This window comes from Salmo salar, chromosome ssa09 (assembly GCF_905237065.1).
Source record: "Salmo salar chromosome ssa09, Ssal_v3.1, whole genome shotgun sequence".
NCBI lineage: Eukaryota > Metazoa > Chordata > Actinopteri > Salmoniformes > Salmonidae > Salmo > Salmo salar.
The window spans coordinates 18,878,078-18,899,002 of NC_059450.1; the positions used below are offsets into that span (position 1 = coordinate 18,878,078).

General features: G+C 46.4%; 1 protein-coding gene across 3 annotated transcripts in view; it reads right to left on the reverse strand.

Moving 5' to 3' along the window:
* The window catches only part of LOC106610858 (RAC-alpha serine/threonine-protein kinase), a 42,550-nt gene that overhangs the window by 7,605 nt on the left and 14,020 nt on the right, over window positions 1–20,925 (reverse strand). For 2 of the 3 annotated variants that reach the window (XM_014210495.2, XM_014210494.2), the window contains exons 3-9: window positions 3,218–3,346; window positions 1,827–1,938; window positions 1,586–1,712; window positions 1,032–1,163; window positions 862–927; window positions 355–423; window positions 84–209 (exon numbers count right to left, since the gene is read on the reverse strand). In XM_014210495.2, the coding sequence (XP_014065970.1) occupies window positions 84–209; window positions 355–423; window positions 862–927; window positions 1,032–1,163; window positions 1,586–1,712; window positions 1,827–1,938; window positions 3,218–3,346 (761 nt within the window). The remainder of the gene's footprint in view (window positions 1–83; window positions 210–354; window positions 424–861; window positions 928–1,031; window positions 1,164–1,585; window positions 1,713–1,826; window positions 1,939–3,217; window positions 3,347–20,925) is intronic. The other variant, XM_014210496.2, reaches the window with a different exon arrangement.

The window sequence follows — 20,925 nt, forward strand, 5'->3', positions numbered from 1 at the left end:
ATCGATGCGCCCCTGGCTGCAGCATGCTGCTGTGGACACTATTTATATCCCGGTCGGAGACTGACTGTGTTCCACCACCGTACCTTCAGATCTCTGTAGACCACGTTCCTCTCAGCATGCAGGTAGTCCAGTGCTGACACTATCTCCGCCCCGTAGAACCGAGCCCGCTCCTCCGAGAACACCCGGTCCCGGGACAGGTGAAAGAACAGCTAGAGGGAGGAGGAAGCGAGGAAAGGAGGGAGAGGAGACAGAGGGAACAGGGTGAGCGTACAGAGGAGGGGTGGGAGGCATTATTGGCTACTACTAGCTAAATTGGATCTAGCTACGGTGTTATTGACAGTTTAAAAAGCTCACCTCTCCGCCGTTCGCATACTCCATGACGAAACACAACCGGTCATGAGTCTGGAAGGAGTATTTCAGGCCCTGGAGATATACACTAACAACTTTAACAACTGCAATCAATGAAGAAAAAATAAGCTTGCAAGTTCTCCAAAAGAAACCTAAGTCTTTGTTGATGTGATATCTGCCTTTGGGGTATTACTGTCGTGTGCCAACTGCCCATTCACCACAGTGGGATGAACACAAGCTGCATGTGTTACCACTTAACGTGGAAGAGTTTGGCATTGTGAGCTGTCACAGACTTTGAGAAAGGTGGTTAACTGACAATGAAAGGTCTAGTGTCCTCAATAGAGGCCAAGTCTATTGCTGTGTTTGTAAACATTGCTCAAACTCTCCCAGCACAGATTCAGCATCTCCCCCTGCATGGAAGCTCCCAGGCTGAAGTGGAGTGGCTTGTCAGAGTCTTTGTGGCCAGGGGAGAGTTTGGGTTAGGTAGATGGAGAGGATGGAGGGGTCTCTCACCGTCAAGAACGGATGCTTGGAATTCTGTAGCACTCGGTTTTCTGTGAGTGTGTGTGCCACTTCATCCTGAAAGAGATCACAGAGTGTTTGTGCAACTCCCACAACGGCTGCCGTTTAGGTATCCATGATCTCTCTCATGCTTCCTGTAACGGTCAGTGGCCTGTACTCACTTTCGCTACGATTACTTCCTTCTTCAGGATTTTCATGGCATAGTAGCGTCCTGTGGCCTTCTCCTTCACCAGGATCACTTTGCCAAAAGTGCCTTTTCCTAGGAGTTTGAGGTATTCAAAGTCGTGCATAGTCTATGAGCGAGGGGAGAAAAAGAGCCACCGGGTTACAAAACAGTAGCTATAACAAATTCATGCTCTAACTACTCAAAACATACAATCCCACTGACAACACGGAAGCATTACAGGTGCTAGTTCATCCACTCTTCTAAAGGTGGGACTAAATGCTGCAGTGGCTAAATTAACCTCTGACCCTCAGGGCTGGTGAGAATGTTGAAAACGGTTGCGTGGGGGACATCCAATCCGGTGCCCTTAGACCTTTGTTTCATGAGTTAACAGCACACGTGTGGTGATGAAACAGAGTGGACATGCTATGTGGTGCTAAGCCTCCCAGGGCTGATGTCGGGAATGTCAGGGCGCCGGGTGAGCTGGGGTGAGGCAGGAAAGGCCGTGAGGAGCGGGCTGAGGCAGGAAGGGCCGTGAGGACAGGGACGCACCACTTTGAGTCTGGGTTTGGTCAGGTACATCTCCATGTCCATTGGGTCTGGGGAGGAGTCCATCATCTCCTCCTCCTCTTTCTGTAGACCGTCTGCTACGGCCTCAATGGCCTTCGTCCATTCTTCCCTGAGAGAATGAGAACGGAGACGAGTTAGAGAGGAACAGAGGGAGAGAGAGTGGAAGGGAAATTACAACACCTCATTTAACATGAGGTAATTCAGCCCAATCATGTAAGCTTGCCTCTCCTCGGGAGTCTCCACGTGGAAGGTGCGCTCGATAACAGTGGTCCACTGCAGGCAGCGGATGATGAATGTGTTGGGCTTGGGCCTCTCTGTCTTCATCAGCTGGCACTCTGGCCACATCCAGGGTGAGACGGCGCAGGAGAGGAGAGAGAGACCCGCAGTTACAGCCATTTATCTTTATCGCCACCCTAACAGACACTGCAGGGACTGCCACCATACACAGGGAACTGAACAGGTGCACTATGGGTGAAGGGGGAAGCCCTGATCACAGATCTCTTCATACTGAATATTTTAACCTCAAGATTTGGTCATATCATCGGACTGAGACATGGATAATGTGAAATAAGCAGACGTTTCAATCAATTCCAGAAAACGTCAAAGATATAATAATGGGCCACAGACAACATTGACTTCAAAAGAATTTGCTTGAATCAAAAGTTAGAATTCTAAGAGAGCAGCCAGTTTCCCAGTGCAGCTCTTTCACATAGTCAACATACTGTGTGTGCCAAAAGGAGACATGGAGGAGTTTGTCAGGATGTCTGTTAGATGGAGGATATGGGGCTGGGCCACCACTGAGCTCCAGCAGGGCCCTGTCAGTGTGGCCCCACCCACCACCCCCATCAGCAGCACCACACGGCCCCTCTGTGGGTCTGCTGCAGGTCTGCTCACTCCCTCCCCGTACTGCTTATTGAGACAGAGCTACAGAGCAGCGCACAGATAAATAATTGAAATCAGCCAGTTAATAACTACTATAACTCAAGAGTGTCAGGAGGAAACGTTTTGTTTAACAAACAGTATGATGTCTAATTACTCTGTTCAATCATCTGCAGAGGCTGTCCCAGTAACTTCCTGCCATCTAGGGTTGCTCTGCTCTACAGAGTCGCAGCCTCTTCGACAAGACTGGAATTCACACATAGCCAGGGAGAACACACCAGTCTATTCTGCTGTTTGTAGCCACAACATTGTGGCTTTGAACTGTACCAGTTAAGGTAAGACATTGGCATAGGAGCTACTGAACAGAATATTACATTTTTCTATGGGTGATTAGGCAATATACACTGAGTACACCAAACATTAGGAACATATTTTGTCTCGCCCATTCACCCTCTGAATGACACACATACACAATCCATGTCTCAATTGTCTCAAGGCTTAAAAATCCTTCTTTAACCTGCCTCCTCCCCTTCATCTAGACTGATCGAATAGGATTTAATAAGTGACATCAATAAGAGATCACAGCCTTCACCTGGATTCACCTGGTCAGTAGTCTACAGTACGTCATGGAAAGAGCAGGTGTTCTTAATGTTTTGTATACTCAGTGTAAAGCGCTATATGACCTTAAATGGGTGAGGTAATGTAGATAGTAGTCTTGAAAGCGTAGATACTCACGTGCTACTGAGAAGTTATTTAAAGGGGTTTCAAGTGCCTCAACATGTTGTGGCCGTTCCTTGTAGCCAATGAATGTACCATCAGTCTTGAGTAGAAAATACCTAGGCCTCCAGGTCTTAATGTACTCTCCTGCAAAGAGAGATGGAGAAAATGGATGCACATAATTGGTGTCTATAATCCAATGTGCTGGTTTCACAAGATTCCATTTTTTTTAGGATCCCATTAGCCGACGCCATGACGACAGCTATATTCTTCATGTTGATTGGTCTATGACAATTTAGCTGTGCGGTTTGATGATTTATGATACACAATGATATTCTTTTCAAGGCGCCACCCTTATTTCAGTGGTGTGACCCATTTCCTGTGATCTAATTACCATGCTGTTCACTAAAATTACCATCTTTTCACCCACTTTCCGCTATAGTAGAACAAAGCCAGGACAAATGGCTGTTTTAGCCAGAGTCAGGACCCTTGCCTCTGCCTCGTGTCCCATACAGAGCTCCCAAAGGGATCCATGTGGCTCCATCACTACCCCATCCACTTCAATACAACACACCCACAGACTAATCTCTCAAAGGCAACAAAACTCAATTTATTCTGTGGATGGTTCAGGAAACGTTGTGCCAGATGTTCCCGAAATCTGAAGAAGAAAACGCTTACGCACCATAAAAAAGGCAGTGGCTCACATCGGAGAGGGGCTTGAATATTTATATAGGAAAAGTGTAATTTATTTTTAATTATGGGAGCCGGGTATTAACCCCATGCAGTGCCTGAGCAAGCTGTCCTTAATTGCCCCATTTCCTCGGATACAGAAGTCTGGGGGAAGTGGAGATCAGTCAATGCCGGCGTCATGCTCCTCTTCTCCCCCGAGCCTCGCCTGGCACAGATAGGCTCCAGTCTGAGGAAACTGATCCCAGACCAGTCTGTGACGAAGCAGACAGACCGGAATCCCTCTATAACAGTACCTAACTGACCTCTAGTCCACTCAACACAACTCATATAAACTCCTCTTAGTGAGAAGAGGCAATGTAGACCATCACTAAGTGGACAGTACGCCATATTCTAAAAGTCTCACCTCAAAGTGATGGTTAAACTGTCCGACTAGCAGAGAGCCACCTGAGGGCCTAGACGGCTCTGATTCACTCAAACACCAACCGTTACAGCAGTAACACACACAGTGTAAAACACACACAGTGTAAAACACCTGCTTTACTGCAACCTGCGAGGAGGCAGCACAAATCACAGCACTAGAGAAAACATCTGCCTCAGAGCACTGTATACTTTAAATTTCAAATCTGCAGCAGATGTCCAATATGTTATTACGGCTGCTGCCATTTTTCATCATGGCACGGGGAGGAGATTCTTCCATCTCCAACCTGCTGGCTAAGTGTTTTTACACCAAACGCAGCTCATTTAGAAATTAGTTAGACTTTGTTTGCCTTCAGATTGCAATGCTTACTGCTTGCATACAGAGCGGAGCTCACTACATCCTCGTTGAAAAACACACGGTGTGATATAAAGTAAAAGCTCTGGATTTCCCCATGCCTGTTCAATATGCTGCAATTACAGTGATGAGTCATTTGTCTATTTTACACTACATGGCTCATGAAATCAACATTCACAACACTAATCCACACACACACACACACACACAGGTCCCCAGAGAATCCACATCGTCAATGTGATTTACAACTATGGGTCAATGGCAGCTTCGCATGACTGACTGAATTCCTCGTTACATCAGCACAGTGGTGGGCATTGGTGAGGAGAAACAGAGATACTGCTATAACGAGCAGGATCACAGGTGAGAAGCCAACAGTTTCCAACACCTGGACCCACAGCCTCCATATCCAAGACCCCTTTCCAGACTCATCTTAAACCTGAGGGACATTGTGTCCAGAAAAACACCCTCTCAGACCTGGTCTCAGCCCCAGCCTTAAACCAAGGCCTCACTACTGCCCCAGCTGGTTTGTCAGTCTGTGGTGAGGTCTTGGCTGACCCATATCCCCACCCCGGGCCAGGCTCAGAGCCCCTGGCAGGGCAGGCTGGGAACAGTATGTGCACAATGCAGAGGCAGCATAATGAGCCCCTACCTCCAAGCCTGCATCACCCCAGCACAGTGACAGACGGAGGGTTGGCCTACACACTGGCAGGGCTCCGCTCAACTCTTTTGGGAAGAATACAGAAAGAGATTCAGGAAGTGGCTAGGTCCATGTTTGGGGTTTTCAACAATGACTAACTGGCTGAGTGATTACGTTAATTGTGTCGAGGCCACAAACTGGCATCTAGACCATGGTCCCAACACAGACACTGACAAGCAGAGACGCATGTTTGTTTATGTGCACGAAAGTACACTCTACAGTGTATATGTTTGTATAGTATATCTGACAACAGCTATTCTTGCCCTCCCCAAGCACAGAGGGCCTGAATGGGGCCTGGATTTGGCCTGCCAGCCCCTCTGACGCACGATGCCCACCCAGGCTGGCACGAGTTGGTGTCCACCATGCCTTGTGTCTGGAACGCGCCGCAGAGACATTCCTCCACGCAAAGCTTGGCTCTGTCACATGGCTCTTAACGAGGTGACGATGAATACACACTGTACCCTGTCACAGTGTCACTACAGAACAACAAAGCCAAGGTGACGATGAACACACTGTACCCGGTCACTACAGAACAACAAAGCCAAGGTGACGATGAACACACTGTACCCGGTCACTACAGAACAACAAAGCCAAGGTGACGATGAACACACTGTACCCGGTCACTACAGAACAACAAAGCCAAGGTGACGATGAACACACTGTACCCGGTCACTACATAAACAACAAAGCCAAGGTGACGATGAACACACTGTACCCGGTCACTACATAAACAACAAAGCCAAGGTGACGATGAACACACTGTACCCGGTCACTACATAAACAACAAAGCCAAGGTGACGATGAACACACTGTACCCGGTCACTACAGAACAACAAAGCCAAGGTGACGATGAACACACTGTACCCGGTCACTACAGAACAACAAAGCCAAGGTGACGATGAACACACTGTACCCGGTCACTACATAAACAACAAAGCCAAGGTGACGATGAACACACTGTACCCGGTCACTACATAAACAACAAAGCCAAGGTGACGATGAACACACTGTACCCGGTCACTACATAAACAACAAAGCCAAGGTGACGATGAACACACTGTACCCGGTCACTACATAAACAACAAAGCCAAGGTGACGATGAACACACTGTACCCGGTCACTACATAAACAACAAAGCCAAGGTGACGATGAACACACTGTACCCGGTCACTACAGAACAACAAAGCCAAGGTGACGATGAACACACTGTACCCGGTCACTACACAAACAACAAAGCCAAGGTGACGATGAACACACTGTACCCGGTCACTACATAAACAACAAAGCCAAGGTGACGATGAACACACTGTACCCGGTCACTACAGAACAACAAAGCCAAGGTGACGATGAACACACTGTACCCGGTCACTACATAAACAACAAAGCCAAGGTGACGATGAACACACTGTACCCGGTCACTACAGAACAACAAAGCCAAGGTGACGATGAACACACTGTACCCGGTCACTACAGAACAACAAAGCCAAGGTGACGATGAACACACTGTACCCGGTCACTACATGAACAACAAAGCCAAGGTGACGATGAACACACTGTACCCGGTCACTACAGAACAACAAAGCCAAGGTGACGATGAACACACTGTACCCGGTCACTACATAAACAACAAAGCCAAGGTGACAGGCACTTAATGGTCATCCTTCACTGTAATACAAATGGCATCTCAGGAGACGCCAGCTTGTAAAGACCAGAGAGTAGGGAGTTCAGTGAACTGAATGAGGTCATCATGGTGGAATGTGACACCTCTCCACCTAACCCCACCCTGAGACACCACAGCAGGCTCGGACCACAGCAGGCTCGAACCACAGCAGGCTCGAACCACAGCAGGCTCGAACCACAGCAGGCTCGAACCACAGCAGGCTCGGACCACAGCAGGACTGACATTGGTACAATTGGCAGAACAGAAAAATTGTTTGTGTGCTTCTTTTGCTCTTCCAAATAAAACAGTGGTGAAAACAATGGCTGTGAATGCTTAAAAGCCCTTCGATAACATGCCAATGTCTCCTATGAGACAAGTTATAAAATGAGAAGACGGTCTTTGGTCTAGCTGGAGCGAGGACATCCTGACCAGCCATACGTGTCCTCATCCTGACTGGGGCCTGTGGAGTCATGTGACGGTAGAAATGCCCACATCCGTCTGTCTGCCTGCCCATTTCTGTTACCTGCAGTCTGTTTTTTCCCCCCTGTAGAAAACACAGCCATGACCCTGATGTGTTTCCTATTTACATGCACTTCCCCTTTCCATTATCACTTCCACTTTTTACAATGACCTTTTTCTAAGACTAAAAACCCAGCCCACTACTGTACTAATGTTATGTTGATGACACCCTACCATGCCATCCCCACAACTAGGAACTGCGGGGTTATGGGATGAGGCTATGGCTGTGCAGACAACAGCAGCAGCCCACTGGTTGGCAGTGAAATTACGTTGAACCAATGTGGACTAGATGTTGATGTCTGTGCACAGTGAGAGGGGATGCCAAGACTCCTTCATAGACAAATGAAATGACTCACTAAGTATTTGTGTGCTTTTTTTGACACACTATATTTTGACAGATTGGACATGTTGCAGGATAGAGAGTAAGAGAGGAGACATGCTGACTAAAAAGAAGGGACTCTGGGATAAAAGCCCTGCTATCAACTATCTTCAAAGTCTTTCAGCTGCAGTAAACTGGCCTATTTCATCTCACTAGAACGTTCTGATTGTAGAAAACAGGAAACAACTGGACAGACAGCCTGTCAACATAGCAGATAAGATCGAGAAGTGAACAATCTTTGAGATGGGTAACTTTGACTACAGACTCATCCCTGAAACATACGCACAACAACAACCACAAACAGGCTCCATTTCCACTGTTGGAACCTGCTCTACATTTGTCCCAGAGACGTCAGATAAAGTTCTAGGGGCAAAGGACGTAGCTGAGAGTACAAACTGTAAATGAATGAGACGAGGGAGGAGAGAACCAGAAGGTAGCGAGAGAGAGAGATTACTACATACGTGTCTGAGAGCGTGAGTGAAGTCTATACGCGCATTTTCATGTGTGTGTGTGTGTGTGGGGGGGGCATGCGAGGAGCTGTCGGGGGCTGATAGAGTGTCTTTACATGACAAACAGCTGCTGAGGTCTGGGATGCACGCTTGGCAAAGTGGAAAATAATGAACAGTGAGAATCTGCCAAACACAAGAGAATTCATCTTTATTTGCCAACTGCTACATGGCTTGTGTGTGGACAGCCACAATGTTCCAGTGCCACGCCCTCCACACACACTCAATGACTTACAGCTGCATAGACGGCCAATTGTCCAAATACTGTATATGGGCAGTTCCATGTAAAGCCCCATGAGCACCAACATGTGAAGTGCATAGGAGCACATCACATTTGGTGTCAAATGAAAAAGCTAAGAGTCTATGAGAAATGAAGGTATTTATACATTTTTCCACCACCAAAAATTGTAATAAGCAAAAGCTTTGATTTCTGGTTAAAACAGACGGAAAAAGGGGTCTTAGAAAACATCTAGCAGAAAAAGTCTGAATAAGGTATTAGATATACAATAACGTTGAGGTGAAGACCCCTGCCAACTAATATCAACATTTAACTTGCAGAATTTTTTTGCCTTCTGTAAGTTAAAATAAATATTGCCTAGTGTTGTCATTCTGTTACAAAAAAAAGAAGCATATTTTTAAAGCCCCCCGTGCAGTCTTTGCAAATCATCACTGTACGTGTAATAAATAACTGTGTGTGTGTGTGTTCATTTAATGAACATAAATGCTAAATATACTTGGGAGTTATTTCCCTGAGTCTCCTTTGGCCCTTTAAATGCTCAGTCTAATCGTTTGGGCATTAGGAAACAAATTTGAAGATATTTACATACACAGCCCTGATGCTCTCTGGAGCCCACTCAATTATCCAGATGAACATTCATTGGTCTATTATAAATCAGATCATTGTGAGGTCATGATGTGGGCCAAAAGTTCCATCCCACCTGAACACGAAAAGGGCAATATCATCATTTTCAAAATGTCAGTCCTATTTCAACCACATCGCATGGAAATATCATTCAATGTTTTTTATTTTATAAATTTTTAACTGCACTTTTGGTATTTTATTAGGATCCCCATTAGCTGTTGCGAAAGCAGCAGCTACTCTTCCTGGGGTCCACACAAAACATGATATAATACAGAACATTAATAAACAAGAACAGCTCAAGGACAGAACTACATCAACATATCAATACATACACATAAAATATCTAGTTCAAATAGGGGAGAGGCGTTGTGCCGTGAGGTGTTGCACTGCCTCTAAAGATATTTTCCTCATTTCTTCCCTCATGAGGGAGGATAATCAAAGAAGAAACAAGGTAGACCTACCAATTAGTATTTTTTTTTTTTACTGATAACAATTTGGTTCATGATTTATTACGTGATTAAAATCAGTAACAGAATGACCAAAGAATCAGTAACAGAATGACTGCAACAGAATTGGCTACAATGAGAAATAGTAGTCAGTCACAAACCAAAGTTGGGTCACCTGCTACTGTCCTCCCTTCCAATGGCATACTGTTATGTTCAGCCTATACCGGTTCTCTTTCGGTCGTGTGGTGGTCAAAGCAAGAGCGTGAAAACAGTCTGGACAACTCCTCTCTCTCTCTCTCTCTCTCTCGTCAATGCCACATCTCCCAACTCTTACTGAAACCTACCCATGAGCCCCCTCTTTCCATTTACTGTATGGTAAATGGAGGTAAATTATATCAAATAAATAAATAAATAAATATTTATATATATCATGCTTGAGATGCATCTACAGCTTGGAGTCCACCTGTAGTAATTTCAATTGATTGGACATGATTTGGAAAGGCACACACCTGTCTATATAAGGTCCTACAGATGGCAGTGCATTTCTGAGAAGAAAAAAAAACAAGCCATGAGGTCGAAGGAATTATCCATAGAGCTCCGAGACAGGATTGTTGAGGCACAGATCTGGAAAGGGTACAAAGAATGTCTGCAGCATTGAAGGTCCCCAAGAACACAGTGGCCTCCGTCATTCTTAAATGGAAGAAGTTTGGAACCACCAAGTCTCTTCCTAGAGCTGGCCGCCCGGCCAAACTGAGCAATCGAAGGAGAAGGGCCTTGGTCAGGGAGGTGACCAAAAACCCAATGGTCACTGACAGAGCTCCTCTGTGGAGACGGGAGAACCTTCCAGCAGGACAACCATCTCTGCAGCACTCCACTAAATCAGGCCTTTATGGTAGAGTGGCCAGACAGAAGCCACCCCTTAGTAAATGGCACATGATAGCCCGCTTGGAGTTTCCCAAAAGGCACCTAAAGTTCTCTCAGACCATGAGAAACAAGATTCTCTGGTCTGATGAAACCAAGATTGAACTCTTTGGCCTGAATGCCAAACGTCACGTCTGGAGGAAACCTGGCACCATCGCTACGGTGAAGCATGGTGATGGCAGCATCATGCTGTGGGGATGTTTTTCAACATTAGGGATTAGGAGACTAGTCAGGATTGAGGGAAAGATGAACGGAGCAAAGTACAGAGAGATCCTTGATGAAAACCTGCTCCAGAGCACTCAGGACCTCAGACTGGGGCAAAGGTTCACCTTCCAATAGGACACCAACCCTAAGCACACAGCCAAGACAACGCAGGACTGGCTTTGGGACAAGTCTCAATGTACTTGAGTGGCCCAGCCAGAGCCCGGACTTGAACCCGACCGAACATCTCTGGAGAGACCTGAAAATAGCTGTGCAGCGATGCTCCCCATCCAACCTGACAGCACTTGCGAGGAACTGTAGAGAAGAATTGGAGAGGTGTGCCAAACTTGTAGCATCATACCCAAGAAGACTCAAGGCTGTAATCGCTAACCAAAGGTGCTTTAACAAAGTACTGATTTAAAGGGTCTGAATACTTATGTAAATGTGAAATTTCCAGGGGTTTTTGTTGCTTTGGTCGTTATATGGTATCGTGTGTAGATTGATGATATTTTTTTAAAGTATGTAATCAATTTTAGAATAAGGCAGTAACGTGACAAAATGTGTAAGTCAGGAGGTCTGAATACGTTCCGAATGCACCGTGCAGTACTTTACTGTACTGAATTATACTCTGCTGAATTGTACTGTACTGTGATGCCCAAACCTGTGAAACATAGACATCTATGATTGGTACAGATGTGGTCTGGTCCAGACCAACCAAATTTGGTCTTGTTTGTAGATGGAGCTCATTAAAATGCAAAGGAGGATATTACAATGTTCTACCTTTGTGTACCTATTCAGGATACATCACCATGAAGAGAATGACATTCATAATTATGCATTTCTCTATAGTACAGATCAGAGGCCAAAGACGTCATTCTGTTACCATCATTCTGTTACTGGGTGTAAATACACTTTACTCATTGTAGTTCAATAACCAAAATATATTGTTCAAAGTCAAGGTGTCATAGCGCCATTCTTTCTGCAGACATCTTTGAATCTTAATTCGGTTGCATAACAAACAAAAAAAAAGGAGATTTTACCATCATTCTGTTACCAAACTTTATATCTGAACTGAGTAAATGTGTTTATGCAATTTTTTCTGTGGAAATTGTTAAAACGTAGTCCTAGTTGTATGGTTTGTTTAACTTTGCAAGGATCTGTACACAATTCCTGGAAGCTGAAAATGTCACAGTTCTTACATGGCCTACCAAATGAACCAGACATGTCACCCATTGAGCATGTTTGGGATGCTCTGGATCGACGTATACGACAACCTGTTCCAGTTCCCACCAATATCCAGCAACTTTGCACAGGAGTGGGACAACATTCAACAGCCTGATGAACTCTATGCGAAGAGGATGTGTCACGCTGCATGAGGCAAATGGTGGCCACACCAGATACTAACTGGTTTTCTGATCCACGCCACTACCTTTTTTTCCAAGGCATCTGTGACCAACGGATGCATATCTGTATTCCCAGTCATGTGAAATGCATAGAACAGGGTCTAATGATTATTTCAATTAACTGATTTCTTTATATGAACTGTAACTCAGTCAAATCTTTGAACTTGTTGCATATTGCGTTTATATTTTTGCTCAGTGTACATTAATACTACCATTTGACACAAAGGACATTTGCAAGTCAGCTTAGCTTAAGAGGCCCAGGCAGTCAGTGTGTCATTGAAAAGAAGATTAAGGGAAAAATGTAAAAGGGAGAGCATGCTGTAGAGTGTCAGAGGTTAGCCTGCGAGTCTGAGAAGCGTCATGTTCGCTCTGTCTCTACGTGACAACGGCAGGAATGTGAGGTCCCAGCTGCCACAGCTAGCTCTTTAATAAACACATCATGCAACATTCATCACACTGCAAAGGAGAGGCCAACCCCTGTGATCTGTCTGGCATCACAGGCCCATAGAGTACAGACACAGACAGAGACACAGACACATAGAGAGAGAAAGAGGGAGGAATGAGAGCGGAAAATAAATGTTAAGAAAGGGGAGAAGAAGAGGTCAGACAAAACAAGCCCCTCTCAGCACAGTGCCCACACCCAGTGGGAGCTGCTGTGGTGGTTTTGTCCCTGCCTGGCCGTCCATTCATAGTTTAAGGATGAGAGAGAGGAAGGGGGCCAGTGGTAACTGTGTGTGAGTGTATGTGCAGAGCTGTGGTTTTCAACCTGTGGTCTGCAGGTGGTCCACACACTATCTATATTGAATTTATAAAAAAAGATATATATATATATATATATAAAAATCTTCCAAAATTAGTAACAGTTGGGAGTATTAATGGTATTTAATACATTTTACATTACTTTCCACAATGCTAATTGTTAATAATCATAATAAACCTTTCATTTGTTACATTCACTGCTAAAATGGACAATTTGACAGCCAAGATAAAGGTTAAAAACAAAAATCTGCATCTCCCCGAATGGTGGTCCTGAAAAGCTTTTGACAGTGATTTGGTTGTCCCCGGAACGGAAAAGGTTGGGAACCGCAGTTGTAAAGCACATCGGGAGAAGAAGGGTTGCAGATTAAGGAATTCAAACTCCAAAGCGGGGGGGGGCTTTTGTTGGTTATTCCTCAGTCACCCCCTCCATCCCTTCAGCCCTTTTCTGCTGGGCCCTGCCTGTAGACTGCAGCTGCAGCCTACAGCCCTGCGCCCTGCATCTCAATGAGCCTCTGTGCCGCTCCAGAGGAGAGGGGGCTCCCTGATGGAAGGGTCACCACTCTGTACCACCACCCCAATACTGCTCCCATCCTCATCCCAGCCACCCCCGGGACTCAGGGCAGACTGGGCCTCTGGGCAGCCCCTCTCCCCATGACCATATAAGGCAGACAAGGCTCACAACAGGCCCGCTCACATGCCAGGCTAAACCGCCCAGGAGTTTGGGCTCCTTCATTCTTTCTTTTCTTCCCCCTCTTTTTTTCTTCCTGCTGTCCCTCTTCTTTTGTTGGCCCATCTCTTTCTCCCATGCAGCTGGATGGGACTGCACTGCCGGGGCTTTGGCAGCAGCCTCAACAGGTCGCAGGGAAGGGCCACCTCAGCCTCCACTGCAGCCCTCGCTTCTCTCTCCATCTCCCCCTCTGCTGCTGCGGCTGCTGCTGCTACAACAGGAAAAAAGGGGGGACACGGGGAGGGGGTGCGGGGTCTGCCCCTCTTTCTCACGCTCGTAAGAAAGCCCTCACTTCTTCTCCACAGCAAATGACACCTGCTTATTACCATAGGAGACACTGTGGGAAGTTCACCCTGCTTTTCTGTGTGTGAAATTTGGCCAACTCCTTTTGGTAAACAAGCCAACCATGGATTAGTTAACTGGGTTACTGCATGACAAACAAATAAACACACATTATTTAGTTCAAATGAGTGCCAATTAAACTTGAAATGACCAGGGAACAGTCCATCACTCTTAAATGATACAATCATGTATAATAAAAGGCGGACATTACATTTCTACCTTTAGGAGAGGTAAGGCCAATTCAAATACATTTGTTAGGGTATATCTGTCTGTGATCCATAATGACAAATTGTCCCTGAGCCGGATGAGAGGCTAAGTGTAATCTGGGTGCGTATCATGATGATGGTCTGATGTGAACGTGACAGCAGCCTGAACATACAGTCACAGTCAGACTCTATGGACAGCTGAGCAGCCCTGCCTGTCCACACTCCACCTCTCTCTCTCCCAGTTGCCGGGGAGAGCCAGTGATGTGATTGATGTCAGGTTGGGAGCGCCACACCAGTCAGAAGCAGCTTCCGCCTCGGCTCTGTGTTGTCAGCAGGGTCATTATCCTGGCAAAAGGGGAGGGAGGAGCTGGAGAAGGGAGAGAGGGCGAGGTGGTGGTGGGTGGGGGGGCGACTGGCAGAGGCAGAGAAGAAATGAGAGGATTAAGAAAGAGTGGGAGTAGGAAGCAGGATATGGGGTAGAGAGAGAAAAAGGGGACAGAGAATTGAAGAAAGAGAGTAAGTGACAAATACAGAGAGAGAGAGAGAGAGAGAGAGAGAGAGAGAGAGAGAGAGAGAGAGAGAGAGAGAGAGAGAGAGAGAGAGAGGGGTAGGGGGAGCACAGCCAGGCGCCACAGTTGTGGAGCAGGAGGATGTTGCACAGAAAAGTAAGCACACAGCGGGCTCACTGCGAGCGGAGACAAGTGACGGAGGTGGCTCTCCCTGGCCTCCTGTTCCCTTACCATCCAGCCTGCCTGTCGACAGCTGTACCCAGACAATGTACTTATCTCCACCACATTTAGCAGGAGGCTGCTTCCCATTACCCAGAGCAGGGGGCCCTGCTGACGCCCAGACACCAGGCAGAGCACTCCCCTCCTGGGCAGCGACCCTCTGCTGCTGCCCCTGACTCTGCTTCTGGCGTTTAAAGTTTGGTTACCGGTACAGTTCTAGCTAGCTGGGTGGCGTGAGTGTGGACAGGGCATAAAGGCCCTGGGGCAGCCCCTGCTGCTATAGTGAGGTGGTGTGTGTGTGTGTGTATGAGCAGGACCAGTGTGTGGCCCATGGCAGGCTGTAACCTAATGAAGGGTGTGTGTGAAGGAGACTAGGCGAGGCAAGCCTGTTGGTAAAGCTGGCAGCCAGACAAAGTCCTGGGGTGATCAGCATTGCAGTGTCATGAGACAGAGTTAATCAGTTGGGTCGGTTCCTTTGAAAAGCAAAAACAGAACACACCCAGTTCCCTTTTACTGCTTTGATACTGAGAAAATCTATCTTGAAAGAAGTGTAAAAACACATTTCAAAATGGTGTGTGGTTGTACGAGATGCAACCATATTAGGTACTCAAAAACATGCATGCATGCATGCTTGCTTACATACAGTCGTGGCCAAAACTTGAGAATGACACAAATATTAATTTTCAAAGTTTGCTGTTTCATTGTCTTTAGATATTTTTGTCAGATATTACTATGGAATACTGAAGTATAATTACAAGCATTTCATAAGTGTCAAAGGCTTTTATTGACAATTACATGATGTTGATTCAAAGAGTGAATATTTGCAGTGTTGACCCTTCTTTTTCAAGACCTCTGCAATTTGCCCTGGCATGCTGTCAATTAACTTCTGGGCCACATCCTGACTGATGACAGCCCATTCTTCCATAATCAATGCTTGGAGTTTGTCAGAATTTGTGGGTTTTTGTTTGTCCACCCGCCTCTTGAGGATTGAACACAAGTTCTCAATGGGATTAAGGTCTGGGGAGTTTCCTGGCCATGGACCCAAAATATCGAGGTTTTGTTCCCCAAGCCACTTAGTTATCACTTTTGCCTTATGGCAAGGTGCTCCATCATGCTGGAAAAGGCATTGTTCGTCACCAAACTGTTCCTGGATGGTTGGGAGAAGTTGCTCTCGGAGGATGTGTTGGTACCATTCTTTATTCATGGCTGTGTTCTTAGGCAAAATTGTGAGTGAGCCCACTCCCTTGGCTGAGAAGCAACCCCAGACATGAATGGGCTCCGGATGCTTTACTGTTGGCATGACACAGGACTGATGGTAGCGCTCACCTTGTCTTCTCCGGACAAGCTTTTTTCCGGATGCCCCAAACAATCGGAAAGGGGATTCATCAGAGAAAATGACTTCACCCCAGTCCACTCCCTGTACCTTTTGCAGAATATCAGTCTGTCCCTGATGTTTTCCTGGAGAGAAGTGGCTTCTTTGCTGCCCTTCTTGACACCAGGCCATCTTCCAAAAGTCTTTGCCTCATTGTGCATGCAGATGCACTCACACCTGCCTGCCTGCTGCCATTCCTGAGCAAGTTCTGTACTGGTGGTGCCCCGATCCCGCAGCTGAATCAACTTTAGGAGACGGTCCTGGCCTTCTTCACAACAATTGAACCGCTCTCCTTGAAATTCTTGATGATCCGATAAATGGTTGATTTAGGTGCAATTTTACTGGCAGCAATATCCTTGCCTGTGAAGCCCTTTTTGTGCAAAGCAATGATGACGGCATGTGTTTCCTTGCAGGTAACCGTGGTTGACAGAGGAAGAACAATGATTCCAGGCACCACCCTCCTTTTGAAGCTTCCAGTCTGTTTTTCGAACTCAATCAGCATGACAGAGTGATCTCCAGCCTTGTCCTCATCAACACTCACACCCGTGTTAACGAGAGAATCACTGACATGATGTCAGCTGGTCCTTTAGTGGCAGGGCTGAAATGCAGTGGAAATGTTTTTTGGGGGGATTCAGTTCATTTGCATGGCAAAGAGGGACTTTGCAATTAATTGCAATTTATCTGATCACTCTTCAGAACATTCTGGAGTATATGCAAATTGCCATCATACAAACTGATGCAGCAGACTTTGTGAAAATTAATATTTGTGTCATTCTCAAAACGTTTTGCCACGACTGTACATTACACACACACACACACACACACACACACACACACAAAACAAAACGACCGATAATATGCCTGAACCGATGTATCGGGCCGATATCGGCCTCTTCTAGTCTAGTTTATCGGCTATCAGCTTAGCCGATAGTCCCTCTACATAGCAAAGCTGCTGCTATGCCAGCCACCCCTCACCGCCCGAGCCACAAACACTGCACAATGCCGAGGAATGTCTAGCTGGGAAAAATCAGCAGTAGCAGCAGGCAGCAAGCTAGCTCGTGTCAAAATGAATGTACAGTATTGAGAAACGGATGAATTGACACAGTGACCAAAACCAAACGTCTGTTGCAAATATTAGATTAGTTATGTCACTAATAATAAGGCTTGTGTCGTCATGCATGCAATAAGCAAGCTAGATAAGCAGATACCTGTTAGCAAAGATTACGTTAACTAACACTTTCATCTGTGGTGTTAGCTAGCTATTAGCTACTATGCTAGAAAGCTGGCTAGATCAAATCAAATTTGTCACATGCGCCGAATACAACAGGTCCCAGCTAGCGATGAGGAATCGGCCCAGAAACGGCCCTCTTCGGCCGTTTCCGTCTACCGGAATTCGTCGGCATCTTACCAGAATCCCCCCAGAAGTGGCCTGATACTACATTTATTTAAATATTACACATACAAATTATACCCATCCACAAAAAAGCATTTTGTGTCAGAGGTAACACCATGGTGACCGTGTCAGTGTGCACGCGCCTAGCCCATTACAGGAGTCGCTACAGCGCGATTGGACAAGGACATCCCGGCCGGCCAAACCCTCCACTAACTTGGATGACACTGGGCCAATTGTGAGATGCCTCATGGGTCTCAAACCAGCATCTGTAGAAATGCAGTTTGTACAGCGATGCATTGTCTTAGACCGCTGCGTCACTCGGCAGGCTCCATCCACAACATTTTTTATTCTTATCAATTGCCTTGCACAAAGTATCAAAATACTACACTGGACTCTTAAATAATTTCTTTAAAATGTTAATTGTGCTTTCTGATCACAGAAACAATGAGGAAAATGAAAAAATGAAATTATGAAAAGTTAATTATATAAAGCATCCAGTGTAATCATCTGCCAGAGAGTAGTCACAATCGGCACGAGAGCCAAATAATACATTTGGGCCAGATCTCAGTCCCGGCATCCTAGCCATAGGTAATACTGCCGAAGGCGGCCCAGACTCCTGCTACATGACGTCGGCCGAGTCTGACCTACAGCTGAGTGCCCCGACTCTCAGCCTCGATCCACTGTGCTAGCTGGGGTGTAAACCTTACAGTGAAATGCTTACTTACAAGCCCTTACCCAACAATGCAGTTAAGAAAAAAAAATAAAAATGTTTTTAGATATTAAGAAAGAGATAACAACAACTAATTAAAGAGCAGCAGTAAATAATAACGGGGCTATATACAGGGGGTACCGGTACAGAGTCAATGTGCGGGGGCACCGGTGTTGAGGTAATATGTACATGTAGGTAGAGCTATTTAAAGCGACTATGCATAGATAAGAGAGTAGCAGCAGCGTAGAAGGGGGGGGAGGCAATGCAAATAGTCTGGGTAGCCATTTGATTAGCTGTTCAGGAGTCTTATGGCTTGGTGGTAGAAGCTGTTTAGAAGCCTCTTGGACCTAGACTTGGCGCTCCGGTACCGCTTGCCATGCGGTAGCAGAGAGAACAGTCTATGACTAGGGTGGCTGGAGTCTTTGACAATTTTTAGGGCCTTCCTCTGACACCGCCTGGTATAGAGGTCCTGGATGGCGGGAAGTTTGGCCCCGGTGATGTACTGGGCCGTACAAACTACCCTCTGTAGTGCCTTGCGGTCGGGGCCGAGCAGTTGCCATACCAGGCAGTGATGCAATCTGTCAGGATGCTCTCGATGGTGCAGCTGTAAAACCTTGAGGATCTGAGGACCCATGCTAAATCTTTTCAGTATCCTGCGGGGGAATAGGTTTTGTCGTGCCCTCTTCACGACTGTCTTGGTGTGTTTGGACCATGATAGTTTGTTGGTGATGTGGACACCAAGGAACTTGAAGCTCTCAACTTGCTCCACTACAGCCCCATCGATGAGAATGGGGGCGTGCTCGGTCCTCCTTTTCCTGTAGTCCACAATCATCACCTTTTTTGTCTTTTTTTATTTTATTTCACCTTTATCACTTTGAAGGAGAGATTGTTGTCCTGGCACCACACGGCCAGGTCTCTGACCTCCCTATAGGCTGTCTCGTCGTTGTTGGTGATCAGGCCTACGACTGTTGTGTCATCAGACAACTTAATGGTGTTGGAGTTGTGCCTGGCCGTGCAGTCATGAGTGAACAGTGAGTACAGGAAGGGACTGAGCATGCACCCCTGAGGGGCCACCGTGTTGAGGATCAGCGTGGCAGATGTGCTGTTACCTATTGCTTACCACCTGGGGGCGGGCCGTCAGGAAGTCCAGTTGCAGAGGGAGGTGTGTAGTCCCGGGGTACTTAGCTTAGTGATGACCTTTGAGGGCACTATGGTGTTGAAAGCTGAGCTGTCGTCAATGAATAGCATTCTCACATAGGTGTTCCTTTTGTCCAGGTGCGAAAGGGCAGTGTGGAGTGCAATAGAATATTGCTTCATCTGTGGATCTGTTGATGCGGTATGCAAATTGGAGTGGGTCTAGGGTTTCTGGGATAATGGTTTTGTGACTCGCAGGTGTCCAGTCATGTGAGCCCATGGAGTAAATCATCCAATAAGCATCAACCCATGAGTCAGTGTGACACAAAGACTAAACCGAACCACCTGTTTGAGGCAGGCTGGGTAAGTGAGTAACGGACTGCACGCAGTGATGATGTTCTGGGAACATCATAAAAACCTGTGTGCTGGAGCTCTCTTTCCTCTCCTCTCTGCTTGCTCGCTCGCTCCCTCCCTCCCTCTGCTCTCGCCTCCGAGCCAGCTGAGCGGGCTACCCAAATTCAACAGTTGTTGTGGCCTTCGTTAGCCTAACGAGGGGGTCAGCTCTTTATACTTGTCAGAGAGCAAATGAGTCCAATGAACAAGGGCTGCCTGGAAGAGAGAGGGATAACGAGCACAGTTCTGTTACACTTCACTGAGTTATTGGCCACGGCGCTCAAATGGAATCTAAAGAACCTGAAATCTGCCTCTGATGTTGGATGATGCACTCCGCCTTTGATGGAAACTTTAGAGAAATAGGCTTTAGAAGAGCACTTGACTGCTGCCACCACTAGAGGTACAATGTAAACTGTGTGGTTGGTGTCAAGGAGATCCAAAACATTTACAGCAGGGATCATCAACTAGATACCATTTTTTCCTTGAGCGGATGGTCAGGGGACCGGAACATAAAACAAATATTTTTACAAAATCATTTCAAACCTTAATTACATTTGGGGACATTGCCCTGAGTAGGGTGCAGTCTTTCGGATGGGACGTTAAAACGGTTGTCCTGACTCTCTGTGGTCATTCAAAATCCCATTGCAATTATTGTAGGAGTAGCTAAATTCCCCAACATGGCCAGCTAATCATCATTCCTAATTGGCATATATTACTCCTCACCTCTCCACCTGATGTGTGGTGAGCGTTCTGGCACAAAAATGGTCACCGTGCATCACTGAGGTGGGTGCTACACATTGCTGGTGGATGAGGTGAGTTCCCCACCACTTTGTAAAGCGTGTTGAGTACCTCAGTTGGTAGAACAGCACTATATAAATCAAATGAATTATTATTAGTACACCATCAC